The sequence below is a fragment of the Globicephala melas genome, chromosome 3 (genome assembly GCF_963455315.2).
Source record: "Globicephala melas chromosome 3, mGloMel1.2, whole genome shotgun sequence".
NCBI lineage: Eukaryota > Metazoa > Chordata > Mammalia > Artiodactyla > Delphinidae > Globicephala > Globicephala melas.
In genome coordinates, this window is record NC_083316.1 from 62,289,026 (window position 1) to 62,315,615 (window position 26,590).

At 39.5% G+C, this 26,590-nt stretch overlaps 1 protein-coding gene across 3 annotated transcripts in view; it reads right to left on the minus strand.

Annotated features, from left to right (window-relative positions):
• DMGDH (dimethylglycine dehydrogenase) overlaps positions 1-26,590 on the minus strand; it is a 63,336-nt gene that overhangs the window by 35,656 nt on the left and 1,090 nt on the right. For all 3 annotated transcript variants that reach the window (XM_030842791.3, XM_060295928.2, XM_060295929.2), the window contains exons 2-7: positions 26,366-26,540; positions 18,111-18,209; positions 15,596-15,760; positions 12,688-12,892; positions 6,139-6,387; positions 4,078-4,276 (exon numbers count right to left, since the gene is read on the minus strand). In XM_030842791.3, the coding sequence (XP_030698651.1) occupies positions 4,078-4,276; positions 6,139-6,387; positions 12,688-12,892; positions 15,596-15,760; positions 18,111-18,209; positions 26,366-26,540 (1,092 nt within the window). The remainder of the gene's footprint in view (positions 1-4,077; positions 4,277-6,138; positions 6,388-12,687; positions 12,893-15,595; positions 15,761-18,110; positions 18,210-26,365; positions 26,541-26,590) is intronic.

A 26,590-nucleotide genomic window follows, 5' to 3' on the forward strand; every position in this document is an offset into this window, starting at 1 on the left:
GCCCAGCCGCTCCATGGCATGTGGGATCTTCCCGGACCGGGGCACGAACCCGTGTCCCCTGCATCGGCAGGCGGACTCTCAACCACTGCACCACCAGGGAAGCCCGTGTGTATGCTTTTTTATGATAACTGTGAAACTGTCTCTCCTCTCTTTAAATTTGCTGTTTATAATCTGTTGTAAGCCAGGATAACTAGATTCAATTCAATCCAACTCATTAAACATTTGGGGAGCATTGTGTTAGTCACCTAGAAGCAGAAGAACTTATTAGATTTGGTATAAAAGTGAAACAGCTTTGACTGAGGGTATTCTGTGAGTAAGGTAAATGAGCACTGGCATATATGTAGACAGTTTGCAAATACCTATTCTCTCGACTAGTTGGACTAGAATAACAGACAATGCTGAAATGCTGATCCCTGGGCCCCTCTCCAGACCACTGAATCAGAATCAATAGGAGGGGTGTCTGGGAATCTGTTTGCTTGTTGGTTTTCCAATTCCACACACCTTTCATGGATTCTAGTGATAACTAATAAGAATTTCACAGATAAGATGCAAAGGAGGATGAAACACGTGTAAGTGACTAACCACAAAGTTGGGATTCTGCTTTTTAACAAGCCCTGGTGCTCAGCCAGATATGGAAGTCACTGGCCTTCAGAACCATGGGATGGATCACTGATATAAATTGGGAGGGGTAGCCGATGTGAGGAATCCACCATGTTACATAAGAAATATCTTAGCAATCCCAACTTTTAAATAACAAGGCGACCTTTGGGGGTCAGACCAAATTGGTCAGAGAGAGTGTGGCACTTTGTCTGCCCCGACCTGTTATCTTCCCCATTTACCTCGCGACATCTACAACCTGGGAAAATTACCCAGAGCAATCAAAGCAGGAGTCCAACATCAGCCCCATACAAGTAGATACAATTTCTAGGTGATAAGTAACTAGTGTTCTAAAGAAAGCAACTTCCTAATTTCCTTAGTGACAGGTGTTCTATTAAAATATAAATATCATGAGGGCAGGAATACTGTCTGCTCTTGTTCACAGATAAAGAGCAATGATCTGCAAATATGTGTTGACTAAATAATTCAGTGATTAAGCTAATTGCAGAATCAAAAAGAATAAAATGTTTAAGAATAAATTTAGCAAAAGAAGTACAAAACTTACACTCTGATAACTACAAATCATTATTGAGAGAAATTTTAATTAAAAGTCCTAAACAAATGGAAAGACATCCTTTGTTCATGAATTGGAAGACTCAATATTAGGATGACAATACTCCCCAAGTTGATCTACAGATTCAAGGCAATCCCTACCAAAATCCTAGGCGGCTTCTTTGAAAAAATTGACAAGCTGGTCCTAAATTTTACACAAAAATTTAAGAAGCCCAGAATAGCCAAAACAATACTGAAAAAGAACAAAGTTGGAGGATTCACACTTCCCAGTTTCAGAACTTACTGCAAAGCTACAGTAATCAAGACAGCATGGTACTGGCATAAGGATAGGCATATAGATCAATGGAATAAAGTTGAGGGTCTAGGAATAAATCTATACATATATGATGAATTGATTTTGACAAGGATGCTGTGGTACAATAAAAATAAATAAATATTTGGTGTTTGTCCCCAGTTCCTGGCACAGAGCTCCTAAAACCTTTGGAATTTATATAATTTTGTATGCTAACAGATAGCTCCATGGAAGGGGGCAGGGGAACTAGATAGCTTCAGAATAGGGGCTGGTCACCATAAGTTCAATCACCAATGGTCAATGATTTAATCAATTGTGCCTGTGTAATGAAACTTTCACAAAAACTCCTAAACAACAGTGTTCAAAGAGCCTTTGGGTTGGTGAACCCATTGATGCACTAGGAAAATGGTGCACCAGAGAGGGCATGGAAGCTCTGCACCAGACCCCTCCCTCCCATACCTTGCTCTATGCATCCCTTCCATTTGGATGTTCCTGAGTTGTATTCTATAGAATAAATAGGTAAAAGTAAGTAGGGTTTTCCTGAGTTCTGTGATTATTCTACTGAATTATCAAACCTGAGGATGGGGTTGCAGGAACCTCCAAATGTGTGACCATTCAGTCAGAATTACAGGTGATCCCTGGAAGTGAGGACATCTGAAATTGGCATCTGAAGTGAGGACAGTTTTATGGGACTGAGTCCTTAACTAGTGGGGTCTGCACTAACTCTGGGAGTTAGCAGCAGAATTGAATTGAATTGTTGGATAGTCAGTTGGTGTCAGAGAATTGGAGAATTAAATGTCAGAAGTGGTGTCAGAAAAAAGACATCATAGATGCCAACACATTTCAATGAGTAAAGAATAGTCTTTCAACAATTGGTGCTCGGACAATTGGCTATCCTCAAATGAATCAAGCTGGGCACTTACCTCATAGCACATACAAAAATTAACTCAGAATTGATTAAAGACCTAAACGTAAGAGTTAAAACTAGGGACTTCCCTGGTGGTCCAGTGGTTAAGACTTCGCCTTCCAATGCAGGGGGTGTGGGTTCAATCCCTGGTCGGAGAGCTGAGATCCCAGATGCCTCAAGGCCAAAAAACCAAAACATAAAACTGAAGCAATATTGTAACAACTTCAATAAAGACTTTTAAAAAAATGATCCACATCAAAAATATATATATGTAAAAGAAAAGAGTTAAAACTATAAAACTCTCAGAAGAAAACACAGGTATAAATCTTCATTAACTTGGATTAAACAATGGTTCCTTATATATGATATCAAAACTACATTCAAAAGAAGAAAAAAATTCACATTCTGGACTTCATCAAAATTAAAGACTTTTGTGTTTCAATGGCTATGATCAAGAAAATGAAAAACCCACAGAATGGGAAAAAATCACAAATCATGTATGGGATAAGGGTCTTGTATCTAGAATATATAAAGAACTCCTACAACTTAACAATAAAAAGACAAATAATCCAATTTCTTAAATGGGCAAAGTATACAAACAGACTTTTCTCCAAAGAAGACATATAAGTGATGTACAAGAGAAACACTCCCACATGAACATGCCTACATATGGACTCTATAGGGGATTTCCTAAGCCCTCAGTTACATTATACCTTCCAGCTTCCTATCTTCAACAGGTTTTCTCCCTCTGGATGTCCCAAAGACCTAAACTTAACACTATCAAAAATAGAACTCATTATTTTTCCAATTATTTCTTCCTTTGGCCCCAGCGTCCAACCAGGAGTCAAGTAAGAAAGGTTGCCATCATTTGCTATTTTTCTCTCTCCCTTAAGACCTAATGCAATCAATCACCAAATCTAAATAATTCTGTTTCCTATCTCTCAGTGCCCACTGCTGCTTCCTTAGTTCATACCCCAGCCTCTCTACTGTATTGGAAGAACAGCACCCCAACCAGCCTTGTGCCTCTGATGAGACTTACTGCCTTGTTCTCAGCTGTAGCCCAGTGCCCAGAACTAGACCTGGTACAAAGCTGGCCAATCATCAAATATCAGTTGAATAAATGGCCAAATAAAATGGGGAAGAAAAGTAAAATATTAGAAACTGTGATATGATAGTAAGGTAGGCTTGACGTTAATAGTCACCAAATTAATGGGACAAATATTAGGGACGAAACATCAAATGGGTAATGGAACCATAAATAGTAAGCAACCAGAGGAATCATAAAGAAACAAAAATCACGTTGAACAAACATGAATTATGGTGAAAACTGCATGAGACATATTACACATTTGATATTTTGATTTATCTTTGTCTCATTGTGTTCTGAAAACATCCTTGCAAAAGTGGGGCAAACTGACCTATCTGAACATTCACAACATGAAAGGAAACATAAATAATGGAAACGGCAGGAAATATGCAAAGAGAAACTTCCAGGAAATCATTGCCCTTCTGTGTACAAATCTTTTAAACCTATACAAGTCAAAGTTTTAAGACTAAAACTTTTTATTCCTCACATTTCATTGGTCATAAAAGGGAGAAGACTCTCTGCCTCTCTCCCATTTTCCATTCTTGGCCTGAGAGAATGGGATAAGACTTCTCTAAACTACATAACTCTATAATAAATGTTGAATTACATAGAGATACTCACCCAAAGCCTATAGCCACCCAGTAGTTTCTGACCCCCTGATGGGGCCCTACCATAGGCAGAATGTCAGGAGAATAGGTGATAGGACCATTGACAATATTGATGATGTCAGCCTTCTTCAAGACTGGAACCATTTCCATGGCAGCCTCGACGTGTTCCATGATTCGGTCTAGATCAGACTCAAAGAGCTCCTTTCCAAAACCTGAAGAGAAATGCCATTGTGGTCAGAATGCCACAGCTGCCCTGACGTGTGCTCCAAAGTGATTTCAATCTCTGAATCAGCTTACATTTAAAGATGGCCCGTTAGGAAGGTATTATACTTTCTTTTTTAAGTCTAAACTTGATATTTACTATCAACAGATGAGTACTGTTATATTAGTATACTATATTACTGAGAAGAATAATGTTATTTCCTGAAACAATAAATCATGAAAGTTAACCTTTTTAATAGAAAATTTTAATTTATGCATATTAGCAGTTTCCAGCATTTAGGCCGATCACAATTTTAAAACACAAACAATAATAATTTGGTTTGTCAAGAGAGGTCTTTTATCCTTCAATTAACCATAGAAGTCCGCTTCATCCTCTCAGGTGAGGGCAAATGGGAGTTTGCAAAGTCATGTCAGGACAGTGGGGATAAATGAAAAACCACTTTAGCATCTAGGATGATGAATTCTAGACACCTTTTAACTCTTAGCGGGGAAGGATGGCATGGAGGCTTCATTCCTCTAGCCCTCTTCTATACACATCCGAGGGCCGGAATTCTGTGAAAAGAGTCAGGGTCTTGGAGCACAGTCATCTTCTCAGTCATGAAAGGCACTGGGATTGAAGGCAGGGCTACGGATGAGCTGCTAAAAGAATATCGCCACCAATCCCAGGGATGCTCCCGCACAGCAGCCAGCCAGCTCCCTCTTGTCCCTCCTGTGGACTGCATGTCAGGTCAGAGAGGCCTGCAGATCACTAGGGTTAGACCAGGGCATGTGGACGCCCAGGGCCAGCCAACAATCTGGCTCTTCCTCCAACTGGAATTATTTAAATATTTGTGCAATAAATATTATTAAATATTTGTTCAAATATTTATTTGGAGGAGAGATTGCCAGCATGGGGGAAGAACAGAGAAGGAGACTCCCAGGTGGCAGATTAGCCCTCCCTCTGGATCAGGAGCTATTCCCCTCAGGCCCGAATGTGCAGAGCCCACCCAGCAAAACTGAAGCCCTCAGCTGGCTGGCCCAACTTCTGTGGAAGGTGGTTTATCATTTGTAGTAATGTGGGCACAGATGTTCTTTGAAGAGTAGGAGGGAGGGATTCATTCCCTAGCCCAAGTAGCTTATCAAAGTATAATTCTAGAAAGCACAATTACCTCCATTTCTTTATATTCCCTATAATATCTGTGTGCCAATGACATTTTGGCTCCTTTTATAGATTAAAACCTGAGATACCTCCTTAGGTGAACCAACCCTTCATCTGGCTCTGCAGAAATGTTTCATGAAAAACAAAAACAGGTCCTTCTCTCCCTTGCAGAACTTGAAAGAGAAACTATGGTACCTCCTGAGTTAGCACTGAGGCCTAAGACTTTTCCACATCCATTCATGCAGCACAGGAGGGCTTCAGTTCACAGTACCAACTTATCCTGCTCTGCTATAGACTTTGAGGCTTTCATTCTTAACAGGCTGGATGTCCTATCTCTGCTACCTGTTGTGTTTCCAACTGTCAAAGAACAAGAGCAGCTATATCCAAATCTAGAAACTAGACCAAGTAAGCAGGGGAGTAAGGAGAAAAGGGGGATGCAGGAGGTTGGTGTGGGCAGGTAAAAATTACCTGGGGCCTTCCAAAGCAGCGGGGAGCATCTTTTTCATCTTTCCCACCACCAATTCTCTTTCCTTATCCCCTGCTGTGATTGTTCAAAGGGATATGAGAACAGAATTTACCTCGAATCCCTCACTTCCAATGTCCCAGGTATCTGATAGTCTAGTATTATGGTGGCATCTTATTCTATAGCCAGCCCAGAGTTACAAGGAAGATAAAATAGATGTGTCTGCACACACTTCTATTTGCTGAACCCACCTGGAGGAACTCCATTGGTGACCCAAGAGTCCTGAACTTTCATTTTCTCTTGACTTTCATATGGACCAAACAAAAGCCCATCCCTTTCCTGTCGGAGGTAATAAGATCCTTCCAGGTCACGGAGCACCGGGAGTTCTCGCTTTAAAGCTTTCACTTCAGGGATGGTCGATGTGACAACATACTGATGCTGAACTGGAATGAGGGGATGTTCTAGTCCAATCATCTTACCTACTTCACGAGCCCAAAACCCTGAAATAAAAAAATCATTTAAAAATGTCACCACGTATAAAAGCATACCACAGACGACATTGACACAGCAATTTCAATTAAAATAAAATATTTAGAATACTTCAGTGCTCATGGCAAAGTCTAAAGAATGTCCTAACAATGCAAATGAACTTATCTACAGAACAGAAACAGACTCACAGGCATAGAAAACAGACTTGTGGTTGCCAAGGGTGGGGTGGGGGAGGGATGGACTGGGAGTTTGGGATTAGCAGATGCAAACTATTATATAGAGAATGGATAAACAACAAGGTCCTACTGTATAGCACAGGGAACTATATTCAATATCCTGTGATAAACCATAATGGAAAAGAATATGGAAAAGAATGTATAATATATATCTGAATCACTTTGCTGTACAGCAGAAATTAGCACAACGTTGTAAATCAACTAGACTTCACTAAACTAAATTTTAAAAAAAAGAATGTCCATAAAAACTTTACATTTTTTGCCATTGCAAAATTGAACAGGAGAAGAGAAGACAATATTTGACACTACCCCAGAGTTTTGAAGAACCTAAAGGAACTCCATTCCTGAAAAACCATTTTGCCCGTAGCAAAGGTGTGCAAAAAAATTATTTGAAGGAAAAAAATAAACAACCCAAATATATAGAACGTACAAATGTTGATAAGAAAGACAGTAATGGACTGACCTTACTTGTAGAGCAGGGACGGTCAGGCAATGGAAGAGGCCCTGGGTCGATGTGATCAACATAATAATCATGCATAATAAAGCCCTACTAGTTAGTCCTCTATCCCCCAGACCCTCCTCTCCCCAAATTGCTGAAGGCTAAAATTCCACAAACACAGAATTGTTCTGTTAACTGAAAATTTGAAATGTATACACTTTGGGAGAGATAGCCTTTTAAGTTTTCTGTTCTTTTAAAAGTTCAGTTTGAATATGTTTGGAAGATCCTTTCTTGCAAAGGCAAGAAGGCACCTGGTGTCCAGAGCAGGAGGGAGGAGGTGCCACAGCAAAGAGGAGAGGGCTCATAGATAAGTGGGAGTTCCACAACCTATGTTTCTCCCTTCAATGTGCAAGGGGACTGTCTTCTTGGGGGAAATGAATATTATTTTTTTTCCTTTGCAAAAGATGGAACCAGATAATTTGTGACTGAAAGACCCTTGATTCTCCCCCTAGGTGACTCTTCAGGCTACAGATGTGGAACTAAAGTCCAGAACGATAAAGAGACAAGCCCAAGGTCACACTGGGAGACCCTGAAATGGTCACATCTTATTGGTTTTTCTTGCTACAGAAAGACTATTTTAAAAATCCAAGACTCCTTCACTTGTATAAAGGTATTTGAGAATCTAAAATGATAAAAATGATTAGTTGGCAGGGATGCAGGGTCACCTGACCCATCAATGAATTACTGGGGAGAAGGGGGGTTCTATTTGCTTGTTTGTTTCACAATAATTTTGAATAATCATTCAAATGATTAGGGAATCTTCCTTAAGTTATTTTTTTAGAGGCTGCATTCTCTAAATTTTTAACCATTTCTGTTTCTCCTTTTTTTGGCAATCTAATAAGGAGTTCTGAAGTCTCTGTCATTATGAAGTTCAGAGCTAATCACATATCATCAATTATGAGTCTAGGAACCCTGACTACTGTACTCTTATATGGCATCTAAACATCACTCCTGCGTTCTGTTGTTTTGTTTTGGCCTAACGGCTAAGTTGGTCACACTTGGATAACAGCCCCAGAAATGGGTGTCCATTTGCAAACCAAAAATCTTACCTGTGGGCATTAGAGCTGTTTGCTAGTCTTTGAATAATTTAATGACTTAATTTATTCCTGCCTAGGAAGATGTGAATTACCAATGTCAGGACTTTGTAGGATAATATAGTAAAGCCACATATTCTAGTTATATGCACTGGAGCAGTTTTAAAATATAAAAAGCCAAAATATTTAGCCTAGCAATTCAAACTACTGCAGTGCTTAATATACTTGCTTCAATTAAAAACATAAATTGAAGAAAATAAATCCTGTCCTATTCGAATATATTTATAAATTTCTGAATCCAATTGCTTGTTTATTAATATACTTCATCATTAAAACAAAGTGGAAGTATATGCATAAATATCATATAACTATATTACTCCAAACCCCATAGCAAGCTGGACACTGTTTTTCCCTATGTGGTGGTGTCTGTTGGCATTCTCTTCCTCTATATGTCAACCAAATTAACATAAAACTTGCCAGGATTACACTTCAACCCTTGCTAGATCACCCACCCAGCAAGTTCAAAGGGAAGAGAAACAAATGTGGAGGAATCCTCTATAACCTACCATTATCACCTGAAAAAACACTGAACAGAAGAATCAATAAAAAAGTGATCATTAGAAATGGCTTCCAATTTTTAAAAATGCAGTGACTTACAGAAATGGAGTTAAAATGAACAGTACAGGTTGGTGGACAGGTTTACTCCTACTAGATGGTTTATACAGTGACAATGATGTTTATACAGTGACACTCTCTGATGCAAAGTATTGATAAAATTAAGCAATTCTTTTTTGGCTGAACACTGGGCTTCATCTTGGCATGACCCAATCACATTTCTGATTTACCATATTAGGGAAATTCTTAAGTAAAGTTTACAAAGTTATCTCTGGGCTTAACGAGTCAGCTGTAAACAAGGTCAAGAGAAACATTCCTCACCGTGCAAAGAAAAAACTTGCATCACAGTGAATAGCTCCTGCCCTTGCCCTCGAGCTGCCTCTGGGGCTCAGGTTAGACCTAAGGTAGAGTGAAGCTGCCTGGAGGGGTGGGATAGGGAGGGTGGGAGGGAGGGAGACGCAAGAGGGAAGACATATGGGAACATATGTATATGTATAACTGATTCACTTTGTTATAAAGCAGAATCTAACACACCATTGTAAAGCAATTATACTCCAATTAAAAAAAAAAAAAAAAAGCAGTACTAAAGGCAAGTTAGCCTATTGCACACCAAGAGGTCAGCAGGGTCAGAAACTGTTCCTCAGCTCTGCTTGCTCATGAATAAGGTTCCTACATTCCCTCTCCTGTAGGAACACTGATATAGCAGTGTTTCTCAAAAGATATTTTACAGACTATCTGGTAGACAGAACAGTACCTGGAGTACTTGTTTAAAATACAGCTTCCCAGCCAGACCACCTGGGAAACTTCCCACGGAGACTCTTATGCACCTAGGTTGAGAACCAAGCTCTTTGGGAAGTCAGTTTACCAGCAGAATGGGTGCTGGATGACCACAGAGCAAGTGAAAGGATCTGGGGAATCTTAAGGCTGGTACCAAGAAGTTGTGACACTTGATGCTAGTGTTTCCCAGACCAGGGCACAGACTTTCAAGGAAATAATTATAATAATCATAAAAATTATCATTATTATACTTAATTTGTTTAGTGCTTTCTATGTGGTAGGACTTTTCTGGGTACTGTACATCATTTATGGATCAGAATAACTTGTTCAGATGGGAATTATTATCTCCATTTTACAAATGAGTAATTTGCCCAAGTCACACAGTTGGCAATAATGTGTCTCTGGTCAAGATAGCCCCACTGTCCTGGACAGTGCTGGAGACACATCAGGAAACTGATAAATTTCTGCTTTTAGACTTCCCTTTCCATGGATATCCTGAAGATTCAGCAGCCTTCTGTTATATGACTCCATGTAAAGAAACTTCTGGCAGGTTATGGTACAATTGAGTAGATAAGAGTGGCCTTTACATCATTGTTTTGGTTGTATTTCCAAGTCTATATCCTGGTTACTTTAATTAGGTTTCAGAGCTGCCTGAGGGCCTCACCTGAATTTATGAGACATCCTGGACTCACTGAGTAACTCTGGGAAACATTCCATCAGACACATCTTCTAAATCATGTTAGCACAATGCCTTCTGCAGATGGTTGCTTTTATTCATAAAATTAATCTTTGTTAGCTTTAAGTCTAGAAAGGGGCATATCCAAAACTTCACCCCCAATTACTGAGGTTTACTTTTTGGGGAACTTCTATACTTTAAAGGTTTTTTTGAAAACAGACAGAAATAACTAAACACACACCCCTCCACACCTTCCACGGACTATTTATATATGATCAGTTAGATTTTCTCCAATAACTTTTGCCCAGTGGAAGAGAAGAGATGGAGAACAAAAAGGGAAAAAAATGATATGGGCCAGAGATGTGATCTGAATGACGTAAAGAACTGAGAATGGAGACCGTATAGTTCTTCATACAACTGTGAACAAGGAGCTGCCTGGAGTTACCAAGACCTGAGGATGGAACTCAGACGTGGCTGAGTTAAAGGCATCAGGAGCAAAGAATGAAGAAGGACAGCCTGAAGAACAGTTTTTCTGGTGCTGGTCTGGGATTTGTTTTCTGAGGCCAGTACCAGAAAAACTGTTCTCCAGGACCTCCTGCCATTGCCCTCCTCTGCCCTGATCACCCCACAAGATTGCACAGCTGCATAGAATATTTCATCTGGTAACCAATGTCCTGGGCTTAGGTCAGATCTCTTTGGAAATTATTCTTTCTCTTCAGAGATTCCTTATTCCTCACAGATTGTGCTTTAGAAAACAAAATATTACAATGGCAATGAATCGTGCAAATAAATATTTATCCATTTTAGGAAAACAATAGATAAATGTGTTAAATTAAGGTCTTCTATGTTATTTGTCAAAATATCAGTTGGGAGTGTGTGACTGCCTGAAGCACTGTGTTAAGAAAAATCGTGGGGTTTGTCCAAGTCTCTCTGAAATGAGTGCAGTGATCAATGAGCAATGTCTGACACGGGTGCTGGATATGAAGTCAGAGCATGTTTATTTAGTATTTGCTATCACTACGAAAACAGTCAAATGTTTTTAGAGGCTGATTTCATGAGACCATAAAGAAAGTTGCAAGATTACAAAGAATTTTTGCTACTTGTAAAAAAAAGGATGAATGATTTCATTGCCTTGGATCTTCTAGGAGAATTTAGACCAGATGTACCCAAGGACAGTGGGAGACGGGGGGGGGGGGGGGGGGGGGGGGGGGGCCTGATGGGGATTTCCTTGGGGGTGGGCAAGTGAAATTCAAAAACAAAGCAAAGTTTTATGCCTTTGCTCTTATTTATTAGGTAAGTTGTTTTACATTATTTGGAATTTCAAATGATGTTAAAGAATGAATGAGATTTTATGCTTTTCAAATGCGGGGCATGGGTTAGAAAGATTCAGAAATACTAACTTAAACTCTTAAATACTGAAGACATGACTTTTTCCAGGGCCACTAAAAATGGTTTGTTAAAAAATAACATCAATCAGAAGTTACGATTTAGAGGAAAGAATCCTAAGGGTATTTGTTTCTGGCATGTCCTCATGGGTATCATCTGATCTGATAAATAATAAAGATTTTTTTCATTTTGTAAATTTAAGCAATGACTCAAAGAACAGAACATAAGAAAATCAGTAGGTGCCTCATGTTTATTTTACGTTTTAAATTAACCATTATGAACTATAGATAAATATAAATTATTAGCCCGGTTTAGATTACACAAGCAGTTTCATTTGCACAAGGATTTATTTTTATGTGTGATATTTGAAAATTACTTCATAGGCAAAGAACCTGATAGAAAGTATGTTAATTCAAGAATCAAAAGACCCAGGTTCAAGTCCTGGCTCTGACATAACTGTCACTTTGGCAATTAGTATAACCTTCTTGGACCTTGGTCTCCACAAATGGACAATGAGTGAGTTGTTAGATTATCTCAAATATCCCTTTTGGCTTCATTACTCTAAGTCTAAATTGTAACAGAGCAACCTAAAGAAAAGATTATGAAATATATTTAATAACGTGCTGAAAGGAAAAGGGTTAAAAGGTTTTTGAACAGAGTAAAGTAATCAAAATAGATGAGAAAGAACACAAATAATCAACTCTGCTCCAAAAAACAAACTGAGAGCAAAGAGGATGCTCGTGAATTTGAACATTAGAATTTGGTTATTATTATAAAGAAAGTGTGAACACAGGTAGGTAAAAAAAGCATAATTTGGCAAAACATTATCCGGAGCAGAATAAAATGGAGCATGGAGAAGAAAACCAACTCGCTATGGATAACCAAGGACAGAGTTATGTCACACAACAAGAGCAAAGTGATGGAGGGAGAGCTTTGTAGCTTAGAAACAGACAAAATGTTCGCCACGGGAGTACCACAGTGTTTCATAACAATGTTCATAGTATAAAACATTACATTATGACTAAATATCTTATTTCTTTGCCACTCGAAAAAAAAACAGTATTTTTTTTTTTTTAAATGACGCTTACCTGCAGCATTCACAATTCTATTTGCTCTCATAGATCCCTGTGGTGTTTCAACATCCCATGTTCCATCTGACTTGGGTTTCAAAGAAGTCACTGGTGCAGGATATTTTAAAAGGGCACCATATTTCCTAGCCCCAGCAGCCAGGGCCATAGTTAGAGAATAAGGATCAATGTGACCATCTCCAGGATTATACAGTCCAGCTAAAATCTAAATCGATCACAAAACAGTCAATATTCAAATGAATACATATACTCACTCAGTGTAACTGTATCCTGCCAGCAAATGTTTAGCAAAACTGGACTTGAAAAATGCATCATGGCATCAGATTGATCAGTCTCCACTTTTTTTTCCCCTATGTCCAAGCTCAGAGCTAGGCAGGACTCACATTGAGAGCTAAGTAGACAGGCTATTTGACAGAGGTTTGCAATCATCTCCAACATTCATTCTCCCCTCCCCCACAAAGCAATGGAAACCAAATGTTTATTTAGACACATAACCACTAAGAACAAAGAGTTTCCAATAGTTGGCAGCTACTAGTTCCAGATGGTAGCTAAAACTATCACTAAATTCTGGTCAATGAAATGCAAATGAAAGTGTCAAATGAAAGAGTCATGGTCACATGGACCATTTTAAGGAGACAATTGGCATATGCCCTTTGTCCCTTCTTTGTCCCTTCCTCCATTCTGCTGTCTGGAATGCAGACATGATGGCTGGTGCTCTAGCTGCCATCTTGGAGTAAGATCAAAGGAGTCACATCCTATGAATGACAAAGCAATGATCCAGAAGGCAACTGGATCCCTGAAGTCTTCATGGATAAGAGCCACCATTCAGCCCTGGACTGCCAAAATGAAAGGGAAATAAATGTCTATCTTGTTTAAGCATTATTATTTTGGTTTCTAACATTTGCAGTTAAATCTAATACTAATTGATTAATTATTTATATTTAATTGCTTAATACTGTTAATAGATTCACATGTTAAATATATATCTGGTGTCAGGAAAATGTATACTTGGTTCAGTCATCAACAACTAGTTCTTAAATACCTACTTTGTGCTACGGCTTGAGGTACTGTGGGGGAAACAAAGAAGAATAAAACTCAGATGAAACAAGGAGGGAGCACTGAAATAGTACAGTTAGTTCTCATCCGTTCAACAAAAATCTATTAAGCACCAAGTATGGTCAAGAGGCTTTTGTCAATTTTTTTTCTGCATCTATTGAGATGATGATGTATTTTTGTCCTCTATTCTATTCATGCAATATTGCATTGATTGATTTTTAGATGTTAAACTAACCCTGCATAGCCAGGATAAATTCCACTTGGTTATGCTAAAAAAATCCTTATTATATGTTGCTGAATTCAGTTTGCTAGTATTTTGTTGAGGACTTTTGCATCAATATTCATAAGAGATACAGGTCTTTCTTTTCTTGTGATGTCTTTGTCTAGTTTTGGCACAGCAATACATTCTGGCCTCACAGAATAAGTTGGGAAGTGTTCAATTCTCTTCTATTTTTGGAAGAGTTTGTGAAGAATTGTAGTAATTCTTCTTTAAATGTTTGGTAGAATTCACCAGTGAAACGATCTGGGCCCCAGCTTTTCTTTGTGGGAAGTTTTGGATTACTAATCCAATCTCTTGTTATAGGTTTAGTGCAAGAGACTTTTGGTTTTAATGGAATTTGTATTACTGTAGACTTCTAAACGTCACTTTGGTGTTTTATAATGGATATGTCCTTATGCAGTGACCCTAGATCTATTTGATTTGGCACCCTGCCCAGAGCCAGAGAATACTCTTCCCACATATTTCCATTGCCCAATGTCCTTGTGAAAAATCTGTGATGTGAGAACTTCCAGCAGAGCATCCCAAGATTGACATATAAACAGATATAAGAATATCCTTCCTGGCAGTGGTGGCAGAATTTTAACGCAGACAATGCAATGCAACACCAGTCTGCCACCACATTGGCATCACACAAAACTACTGAAAAGGGAGTGCCAGCAATCTGTCAAGACTCACAGGGGCTAATAACCCAGCTCCCAGAGCAACGCTATGAACCCTTAGGCGTCATAGATACTACAGTGGGGAGAAACACAAGCCTCTGCTTCCCTGAACAGCTCCACCTTGTACCTTTAGGTAGCATAGGTACAGAGGAGTCAGAGAGCCTGGGTTCAAATCTCCTCCAGCTCTTTCTAGCTGGATGGGCTCGGGCCCACTATGTACACTATCTAAGCTGCAATTTCCTGTTTAGTAATAATCTATACCTTCTATTATTATTGTGAAGAGTAAATGAGATTATACATGTAAATGGCTTTGCATAATACCTAGTACATTAAGTATGTGCTGTAGTGTTAGGTGGTGCAGTATTAGTCATTGTTATTATTATTCAAATGGGATTATCACCCAGCAAAAAGACACTAAATTCCCAAGTGGATTTTCTCAGCTAAATTTGGTTAGATCGATACCTGTCAGGGTAGTACAGCTATGAGTTAGGTGATATCTGTGTAGCAATATAACATGTACTTCTACCTTTGATTTTGTAAAAAAAATGTTAGTAACACAGTCTTTCTATACACACATTTGTCACACCTGGTTATTGTCTTCTCTGCATTTCTCAAGCAGAAGGTTTATTATAGAAACCTCCAGATCTGGGGGACACAGTAATAGAGAGGTATTGAAAATGTTTCCTCAGTTGTAATAGGTAGAAAGCTAATAAGATTTTTCATTACCTTTACTGTATTTAGCAAACATAATAGCCCATCTTATAATTTACCCAAATTCCAGCATTAATCGTCTGATTTTGACATTCAAAATGTGTGCACAAAGTTTTTTCTAATTAAATTTCTAAAATAACATTTTCTGATCTTAATTAAAATCAACAAATGGTTAAAAAAAAAATGCCCTTAGGATAAATACCTTATTCATGTTGAGTAAAGGAAACATCTCTTGTATTTTTTCAGGTTCAATAATATACTGTTCCGTTGCATGCCAGCCAGTCCGAGTCATTTGATATTTAAATTCATCTACCCTTACAGGAGTTGTAGCAATTCTGATACTACCTGGCTGATGGAATCCCACCACCTGTGATGACAATGCCAGTAAAAACTCATAAATCATTATTTGGCACTCAAACATGGTTCTTCTCCAGCACAATGAAAATGAAGGTGTGTAAGAAAAGAGATTCACTATGCAGTGAAAGTGATAGCTATATACCATATTTACATCATATGAAAAGATGTTCATTTTACAAATATTTACTAAGTGTCTCCTCTGTGCCAGGCACTGTGCTAAGCCCCAGAGACGCTGTTGTGAACAAGACAGATGAAGATCCTGCCTGGATGGAGCTTACAGTATATAGGTGAAGATGGACAGCTAAATGCACAATTACAACATGAGACAGTGCTCATGTACAGAGTAGAAGAAAATTATGTGAAAAAAAGAAAGACAAAGGATTTGAAGAGGGAACATGAAGAATCAGAATGTTGCGGTGAGGAGATTAAGTGTGAATTGAAATAAACATTCATCTAGCATTTATTTATTTATTTATTTTTGCGGTACGCGGGCCTCTCACCGCTGCGGCCTCTCCTGCCGCGGAGCACAGGCCCCGGAACACAGGCCCCGGAACACAGGCCCAGCGGCCATGGCCCACGGGCCCAGCCCCTCCGTGGCATGCAGGATTCTCCCGGATCGGGGCACGAACCCGCGTCCCCTGTATCGGCAGGCGGACTCCCAACCACTGCGCCACCAGGGAAGCCCTGGCATTTATTGAAGTCCTTTAGTTGGCCAAGCACTCAGCAAGGCCCTGGGTGACAGTGATCAAAGATGTAGTCATTATCTTCAAGTTGCTCGGACTCTGTAGGAAAGACCAATCAGTAAAGCAACAATCACAATTGAGGGGGATTCGTAATATAAGAGGTATGTGTACACATGTTCTTAGAGCCAAGAGATATGCCCTCAGCTCCGCCTGACTGCTGGGTGAACAAAGTCAAGGATGCCTTCTCAAAGGAGACGCCCCCCGGGAAAGGGTGGAAGGCGAATGCTGAAATGGGGACCAGAGGGAATGCTGTCTCAGGCAGACAGCCCAGCTCATTCTAGAACTGTTTGCAATTAAGAATAGCTGAAGCATCTGAGCATAGCAAAGAGTGGCAAGAGAAAACATTGGAAAGGCAGGCAGGGCTTAGCTAATGAAGGCCCTTCTTCTTTGGCTTTTGTCCTGTAGACTGTGGGGAGCCATGTGATGGTTTTAGGCAAGGGCAATAGCATGAAAATTTTAAGCAGACTTCAGTCTTAGTCTATGGATACTCTTTGCTGCCACTTTATTTTGAAAGTACTAATACAAATGAGAAGAGAGAAAAGTAAAAGTGAGGGGGGCTTCCCTGGTGGCACAGTGGTTGAGAATCTGCCTGCCAATGCAGTGGATATGAGTTCGAGCCCTGGTCTGGGAAGATCCCACATGCCGCCGAGCAACTGGGCCCGTGAGCCACAACTACTGAGCCTGTACGTCTGGAGCCTGTGCTCCGCAACAAGAGAGGCTGCGATAGTGAGAGGCCCGCGCACCGTGATGAAGAGTGGCCCCCACTTGCCGCAACTAGAGAAAACCCTCGCACAGAAAGTAAGACACAACACAGCCATAAATAAATAAATAAAAAACCAAACAAACATATTTAAAAAAAAAAAGTGAGGGGATTTTAGTGAAGTACTTTTCGAAGGCATGTGACAATCTGACATGTACAGTTGTCAGATCCTTTGCAATCCAGTGCAGAAAGGCTGTGATATCTTAGTTTCTAGATATAGAAGCTGACTAAAGATATTTTTGAAAGCTGCTTTTTATTCTTTTCTCATTTAAAAACTCAGGAGGGCTTCCGTGGTGGCACAGTGGTCGAGAATCTGCCCGCTAATGCAGGGGACACGGGTTCGAGCCCTGGTCTGGGAGGATCCCACATGCCACGGAGCAACTAGGCCTGTGAGCCACAACTGCTGAGCCTGCACGTCTGGAGCCTGTGCTCCACAACAAGAGAGTCCGCGATAGTGAGAGGCCCGCGCACCGCGATGAAGAGTGGCCCCCGCTTGCCACAACTAGAGAAAGCCCTCGCACAGAAACGAAGACCCAACACAGCAAAAATAAATAAATAAAATTAGTAAACTCCTACCCCCAACATCGTCTTTAAAATAAATAAATAAATAAATATAAAATAAAATAAAAAATCAGGAGCAGGTAATTACATGGGTAATACACTTCAAGAAATTAAATTGATTGAAAAGCAAGCTCTAGTTTCTCATCTTAAACTCTCATCAGAATCTTCTACCACATTTCACATGCCATGGCTGTCACTACACACAGCGATACATGATGATATCAAAATCCTTCAGTAATCTTATGTATCTCTGAGAAACTGACCTAAACAGACAATTTCAAGCTAAATGCATTTACCTGTCCGGTTTCTTCTTCCAGTTTCTCATAAAGTTTGATGCTATCATAATGTATTTTCTTTAAGTTTATTCCAGGATGAAAGTAAGTTGTTAAACCTGCCTTAAAAGTGGGGAGGAAAGGAAATACCGAAAAAAATTAACATTCTCAAAATGTTGACAGTTTATCTGTTAAGAAGTAATTTATTACTGGCAAGAAATTGGCAAGCACCAGCCAGTCCTCTGGGATGAGAACACATCAGCACGAGTTTGAATGCACATTGCATAAGGCTCGTGACAGTTATAAGCACCCACTTGAACCACATAAATAATGTGAGAGCCAGCCAACAAACATATATAGTAAGTCCCTAAAAGTTATTAGGGAAAGGATTGTTTGCAGATTCAGAAACGGGATGACTTAGATGGAATCACTTAGGTTAGGAATGTACGCTATTAGGAAAAATATGGGGGGACGGTATACAATGTGGACTCAAACCAACAAAGCGTGTGTTCCCTTAAGGAGGACTATGAACAAGCAAGCAAAAAGTTTTCCTTGTCTCGATCCCCACCATTCCCTTGAATTGAGTGGCCCTCCTATTTTCTTTCTTGAAATTTCCAAAATTGAAGAAGTGGAACATTCCTAGGAATTAGAGCCTGTTGAGTGGTGAACAGACCTTTGTCATAGCTTAACCAGTTGATGAATGAGCACATAGATTATACCCCGCAAACATTTCCTGAATAAATATTGAATAATCACTCTCAGGAAAATATCTAAATATTACCTGCCAAACCCCTTTTTATCAACTCTGGCGGATGCAATATGGTATCCAGGCAAAGAATTCTAAGCAATGATATGAAGCAGGTTCTCTCAGTTAAGTGTCTGGGGCCCCATTCAGCAGCTAATTTATCCTGGAAAGCTCATCCGAATACAATCTGTTTAAAATAAAGTCTGTTTGGGAGTATTTATAAAGTTCTTCATGTTGGGCATTTGGTTCTACTGATATCACTTATATGCAGAATCTAAAAAAAGTGATACAAATGAACTTATTTACAGAACAGACATAGACTCACAGACATAGAAAACAAACTAATGGTTACCAAAGGGGAAAGAGCCAGGGGAGGGATAAATTGGGAATTTGGGATTAACAGATACATACTACTATATATAAAATATTGATAGATAAACAATGAAGACCTACTATGTAGCACAGGGAACTATATTTAATGTCTTGTAATAACCTATAATAGAAAAGAATCTGAAAAGGAATATATATGTATGACTGAATCACTTCATTGTACGCCTGAAACTAACACAGCTTTGTAAATCAACTGTACTTCAATTAAAAAAAAAAATCCGCCATTAAAGTTCATCAGTGATCCTTTATGGACCAGAATCCTTCGTGTCTATCAAGTACTTGTTCAAGCATTTGGCTACTTTTCTGAGACAAATGCTGGCCCAACGTCATAGGTCCTCTCATAGCACAGCCTCATAATGAGGCAACTGTGAGTCAGGCTCCCTAACTTTCAGCCAAATATCACATCCTTCTTTACATGCTTGGTATCTAGTGTGATATGAAGTTTTCTAGTTCAATAATAGAGAATCTCTGGCCTTCAGGCATCTTCTGGAGAACTCAATTTTGTTTTCGATAGATCTCGTGTCAGTTGAGAAAATGGATATTCACAAGTCTGGGCCTAGGGTTCTGTTCACCATTCACTCCTCAAGATCCTCTAAGTTTAACCTAGGTAGAGCCAGACCACCCGAAAATGATGTATCTACACTACATCAACCTTCTTCCCCACCCTGGAAAGCTGTTTTCATAGAATGAGTTAATGATCTCTCTTCTGAAAGGGTCACATCAGTCTGTTTTGTAAAGCTCTTACTCAAAACATTTAGCTCAATATCCTTTTTTTAGGGAATAAATTCTAGGAATTTCTGGTCAAGGAAAAATTGGTCTTTCTTACTGAAATGCTATAACTATTTCTACTAATTCATACAACCCTAGTTTCCTTGAATACAACTAATTCATACAACCCTAGTTTCCTTGCTGCTGGGACAGTCAGAAGTAAATCCTGAACTCAATTTTTTGTCAGGTATAAAATTACACATATATATATATAATTTTTGTATTCCTTACATTTTTTATCAACCAGTTTTTGTCTTTTAATCTGTGTTCAAAATTTGGGGTCAACCGTATCTGTGCTTTTATTGTGAGTTATTTGAATGTAATGTCCTGCATGGTATTTATTGCTAACTTGTGTGTCAGTCCTGTGGCATGGGGTGGAGGAAGGGTACAATGTTCTTCCTTTCTGGGCTCCAGCAAGGATATTTTAAGTGGGAAGTTTGAAGAAGAAGAAAAACACTGTTCTTATCCTTCAAGATTTTATAGTCTGATTGGGGTCATGAAACTTTCATACATGAAACAATGAAATCAAGAGCATAGGATTAAGTGCCAGAGCATAGAGAGAAAGACACAAGAACTAAGGGAACTAAGAGAAGATGCTGGAAGGATCACAGAAGGCTTCATGGAGGACAGGCAGGGGCTTACTTTTGATTTGAAGAAAGAAAATGATTATAGTTGGTGGAGAAGATAAAAGAGGGAAGATGAAACACAGACAAGAATAATCATTAAGACAACAAGGTCCTATTGTATAGGACAGGGAACTATATTCAATATCCTGAGATAAACCATAATGGAAAAGAATATGAAAAAGAATATAAATATGTATAACTGAATCACTTTGCTGTACAGCAGAAATTACCACAATGTTGTAAATCAACTATACTTCAATTTAAAAAAAAGAATAATCATTAAGAATTATAACCCTTTGAAGAAAATAAGAATATATAAATCCTTGTTGATATAAATAAATAAATAAGTAGGGAGAGTGGAAAGCTCTTCCTTCTAGCAGACTAACAATAAGTATGAAAGGAATGATGCAGTTAGAAAAATCTCCATGAGTGCTAAAGCTAGTGATGTTCTCTCTGTCTTTAATAATCCTTCCCACTCTGTCATGAGCCTCTACAGCGTCAAAAAGCTCAGTGACTGACCTCAAGCCTTCCCATATCCCAGTGCTTCCATGTACTCGCATCCAATAAAAATATTTGAGCATACCCACTAAAATATGTGTATTTCTTTATTCCCACATGACATATAAATATGTATTACTATATTAGCAGAGGTCATAAAACACACAAAAACAGCTGGAAATGAATTAAATGTTGTAAATAATTCTTACTTTATTGTGTAGAAAGGTTTATGAATTTTAAAAATTTATTGTGTAGAAAAGCTTTTGAATATTAAGCTTATTAATATTTTAGCAAGGGCTATGTAATATTTTATATTACTAAAATATATATGTTGGATTAATGTTGGTAAAACAGCGATTTGAAGGTCTAATTTCTTGGTGTGTTTTCTCTTGTGATGGTTTGAATGGCTGTGATAGCTGAAGAAGCTATCTGTCAATGATACAAAGGTGTAAGTGGGAAAAGTGCCCCCTCTTGGCTGTACTCTCTGTATCTTGACGCCACTTCTTCCATTCCCAACACCACCTACCAAAAGGATTTTACTGAAATTTGACTATTAATGTTTCACGTTCTCTTGTCCATCAACTGTTATAAGTTAATTGGGAGGTACTGCATTATACATTTTAAAAAATGGGTACAAACCCACTGAAACTCCTCATTTGGGAAAATGTTAAATGGGTTTAAACTTAACTTTAAATTTATCTCTTGCATGTTTGAGAGTTTTTTCTAGGTGATACGTATCATTTTGGCCAGAAAAATCTAATAATGATACCAACATTTCCAAACACCCCTTCTCAAAATGCTTTCTTTCCAACAGGACTATTTTCCAAAAATTATTTTTCACTTATTGTGAGCATCACCTTGACTTTGAAGGAATAAACTACATCTATTGTTTTGTATGTATCTACTACATAGAATGACTGGCAGCCACTTCCATCACTACAAAGATCACCAAACTGGGGACACTTGTCTTTTTGTAAAAGAAAAACATTTTTACAACTCTTTTGATTATTTTTCCGGGATAACCAACAAACCTCTGTGTAGTACAACACTCTCAAGGTCATTCCCTCTCCCTTTCATCACAAACAATATTATTTAAAGCCTTGTTTCTATAAAATCGATCATAACATTGATATCCTATAGCATGTGATCTGCAATATGTCATGACAGACTGAAGACAAAAGAAAGAATGGGGACGCTCCCATTGTGGAGCACCAACCTCTCCCTTAGGCAACATTGGTATCATACACAATATGTCACCCACATCAAAGGTGAGGGCTATTTATAAAGATTAGTAAAGCTTAATGTCTTTCTTATATTTTTAGATAAAAATAAACAGAGGGCTTCCCTGGTGGCGCAGTGGTTGAGAGTCTGCCTGCCAATGCAGGGGACACGGGTTCGTGCCCTGGTCCGGGAAGATCCCACATGCCATGGAGCGGCTGGGCCCATAAGCCATGGTCACTGAGCCTGCGCGTCCGGAGCCTGTGCTCCGCAACGGGAGAGGCCACAACAGTGAGAGGCCCGCGTACCACAAAAAAATAAATAAAATAAAATAAACAGAAAGGTCTAACATTGTCTTCCTACACCCCAAATGGATAATCTTGCATCTTTAGTCCTCAGCCCTCCAAAACATCCACTTTGACACCATTCCCAGGGTCAGCCTCTCCTGGGGACCCCATATGCCAAAACTGCTTCTTTGTCCATTCTCTCCCCTTTCCTTCCATCCTACAAGAAATGTTCTATATTAGCAGTATTATGGGGTGCTGACAAAACAGTCTCGTTAAAATCCAGCAAAACCTCAAGACTGTTGGATTTGTGATTCCATTTTGAATATTCACATTGCAAGCTGTGCCCTCCTCCCCAGCGCATCTGATTCCTGCATGTCCCAGAAATGTTTAGCCTTGAGCACATGTTATTCTTCAGTGAGACTGCCTTTATTTTTGTAGTCTGCCCCTTCAGCTGGCCCCCCAAAACATCCACATTCTCATATCTGCTCCAAAATTTCTCTGTGTTAAAAAATGAATGGATAAAGAAAATGTGACATGTATATATATAATGGAATATTACTCAGCCATAAAAAAGAAGGAAATTCTGTCATTTGCAACAACATGGACGGAATTTGACAGCATTATGCTAAATAAAACAAGACAAAGAACTATAAATACCAAATACCATATGATCTCATTTACGTGAGGAATCTAAAAACAAACAAACAAAACAATGGAACTCAGAGATACAGAGAACAGATGGATGGTTGCTAGAGGCAGGGTTGGTGAGGGGGTGAAATGGGTGGAGGGGGTCGAAAGGCACAAACTTCCAGTTATAAGATAAAGAAGTCCTGGGGATGGAACGTACAGCATGGTGACTACAGTTAACAATACTGTATTGTATATTTGAAAGTCGCTAAGAGAGTACATCTTAAAACCTCTCATCACAAGAAAAAGATTTTGTATCTATGTGTGGTAATGGATGTTAACCAGATTTATTGTGATCCTTTTGCAATATATACAAGTATCAAATCATTATGTTCTACACCTGAAACTATTATGTCAATTATATCTCAAAAAAATTCTAATCTGTGGCATTTCTTCAGGATGCTCTTTGGTGGGAGACCCCCTTGTTTGCAAGAAATCCTCTAATCAGCTTCCTAGGGCAATCCAGTTTTCTTTTCCTTTATTTGTAGGGGCCCAAATAACCTGGCTTCTGATACCTGAGTCCATCTTGAGCTCACCCTGCATGAATCTTATTTTGTGAACCAGAGCCTACTACTTTGTTCACAAAGCAGAAAAATGCCTTTTCCACTCATTCTGGTATCTCTCTGCTTAAGGGGAAATTAGTTTGCACAGTTAACTTTTAAGAAGAAGCCATCATCTTAAAAACTTTGCCCACTTTTCTTAAAAGACCTTAGGCTAAGGATATGTTGCTTTATTGTTATTATTATTATTCATGGGATGTTTAAGAAGTAATATTCAGGGATTCTAGTTATTCTAGTAACTAAATTGGAGGTTACATCAAGTCAATCCACTATAAATGAACAAAAAAGTAATTAAAATTTTAAAGTGTACACCCTCCTTAACAATCCGGAAGTGTTAAAAGGGTATAAGCCCTCCCTCTCAGGAGATTCCCATTTGGCAAAATTTCCCTCTGCTGGGCTTCCCTGGCGGCGCAGTGGTTAAGAGTCCACCTGCCAATGCAGGGGATGCGGGTTCGTGCCCAGGTCTGGGAAGATCCCACATGCCGCGGAGCGGCTGGGCCCGTGAGCCATGGCCGCTGAGCCTGCGCGTCCGGAGCCTGTGCTCCGCAACGGGAGAGGCCACAACAGTGAGGGGCCCGCACCGCAAAAAATAAAATAAAATAAAATACGGCATTGTTAAAAAAAAATTTCCCTCTGCTTACATGCTCTTACCTGGAGAGCCACATGGCCCCCTTGCTCCCTCACTCCTGCCCAGTCTCTGCTCAAGTGTCACCTTTTCGAAGTAGCCTCCAGGCTCCTCCACCCCCATCATTCTTCATCCCTTTACCCCGCTCCACTCTGCTGGCACCGATTACTCTAGAGCATCATTTGTGTTTTCTTCCATCTGCCCCACCAGAATGTGGCTCCATGAGGGCAGGGGCTTTGTTTTGCACACTGCTGTGTCCTCACCTCCTAGAACAGTGCTGGCCTGACACAATATAGGCTCTTCATAAATATTTGTTGAAAGACTGACCGAATGTCCACTAAAAAGAAGTCATAGGAGAGCTGTGGCAGAAATGCAGGCTTTCTATTCCATGATAAAAGGAAATCTGCATAGAAAGTCTAGTTCAGGGAGGGGAGAAGAGCCAGAAGGGTCAGTGGCTTCCTGGGCTCCTCTCTCCAGGTAGCAGGAAGCAAGCTGAGGGAGAACTGCTGACACGAGAGACAAATGTGCCTACGGAGACTCAGAAAAGACACTCAGGGAGGACCAGGTAGCTGGGCCTCCCTCCCAGACTGAGAAGTGAGAGGGCTGGCAGGAGAAGAAAGAAGAGAAGCAGGGCTTGATGCCGTTTTTCTAGAAGTCTCCATCCAAATGGTGGGTGTGGTCTGACTATGTGACCACAGGGACTCTGGGGTGAACTGGGCTTAAGTCTGGGCATCAATCTCTCTGAAGCTCAGCTGGAGGCAGGAGATCCAACTCTATCCCTTACCGTGAGCAGGTTCTGGGTGTCAAAAGGCCCCTAAAAGCAGGGTTCCCTCTTGTCTCAGTAGTGGAAAGCTAACGATGGAAAGGGATGACGAGCAGAAGCTGACACTGCCCAACTTTTTTTTAAATTGAAGTATAGTTGATTTACAATGTTATGTTAGTTTCTGGTGTACCGCAAAATGATTCTGTTATACATATATATATATTGTTTTTCATATTCTTTTCCATTATGGTTTATTACAGGATACTGAATATAGTTCCCTGTGCTATACTGTAGGACCTCGTTGTTCATCCCAACTCTTCCTCCAAACAAAAATGGCACCTGCAGTCATAAAATCTTCCTCTCCCATCTTAGCTGACTTCAGAAATAATTGGTTTGGCAGTATGAAAGCGGTGTCAATCACCTCATTTACCTGAGCAGCTTTCGATGTAAGCCCAATTATTATACAGCACTGGAACAATTACGCATACCATTAAATAGGCGAGATTGACTTGGTCGTGTGTTTCATTTAACACAACATGAAAGTTGTGTTGCACGTTCTCAGCCCTCACAGTTAAGTCCTCATGAAGCCAAGCTGCTGTCTCACAGCACTAACTTAAAATCATAAATCAATAAACATAAAAGGATCACTAAAGCCAGGTGAGGGGCCATAGGTAAAGGTCTCAGGCCTCTATTCAGGATCGCCCAGCCACTATCCTTTGGTACAAAAGCTAACATTTACTAATCACTTACCATAATAACTTGACATATATTAATTCAATCTTCATCACAACCCTATTAGGTAGGTACTATTAATATTCCCATTTTACACATCAGGAACTAGAAACTTAAGTAAGTTGCCAGAAGTGGAAAATGACAGAGTCAGGATTTGAATCCAGAGTCATATGTTCAAGTTATCTTCTCATGATTATCAACATCATACATGTTGATCACCCACTTAAAGTATACCAACTAAACTGCAATTGCACCTTCCAACGCTATGGAAAGGGAACTTGCTCTAAAGAGCTCTCAGTGGGGAGCTGTGAATAGGAAAAAAAATCAATCGCACAAGTGACAATTCAGTGCATATGACGGTGCTGAGATAGTTTTCTTACTGCGTGCCAGGTAGATCCAGCAGTGAGCTCCGATTTCTCCAGGAGGACCACATCTTTCATGCCTGCTTTGGCCAAGTGATAAGCCAGACTCACACCAACGCAGCCACCTCCAATTATCACTGTTTCTGCCCTGTCTTTCCATCTTGTTTCTGCAGGTGAGGGTGGGTTTTCTTCTCTGGAAGACATTGTTTTTAATAGTAGCTTTACTAGGCTATGATAGTTATA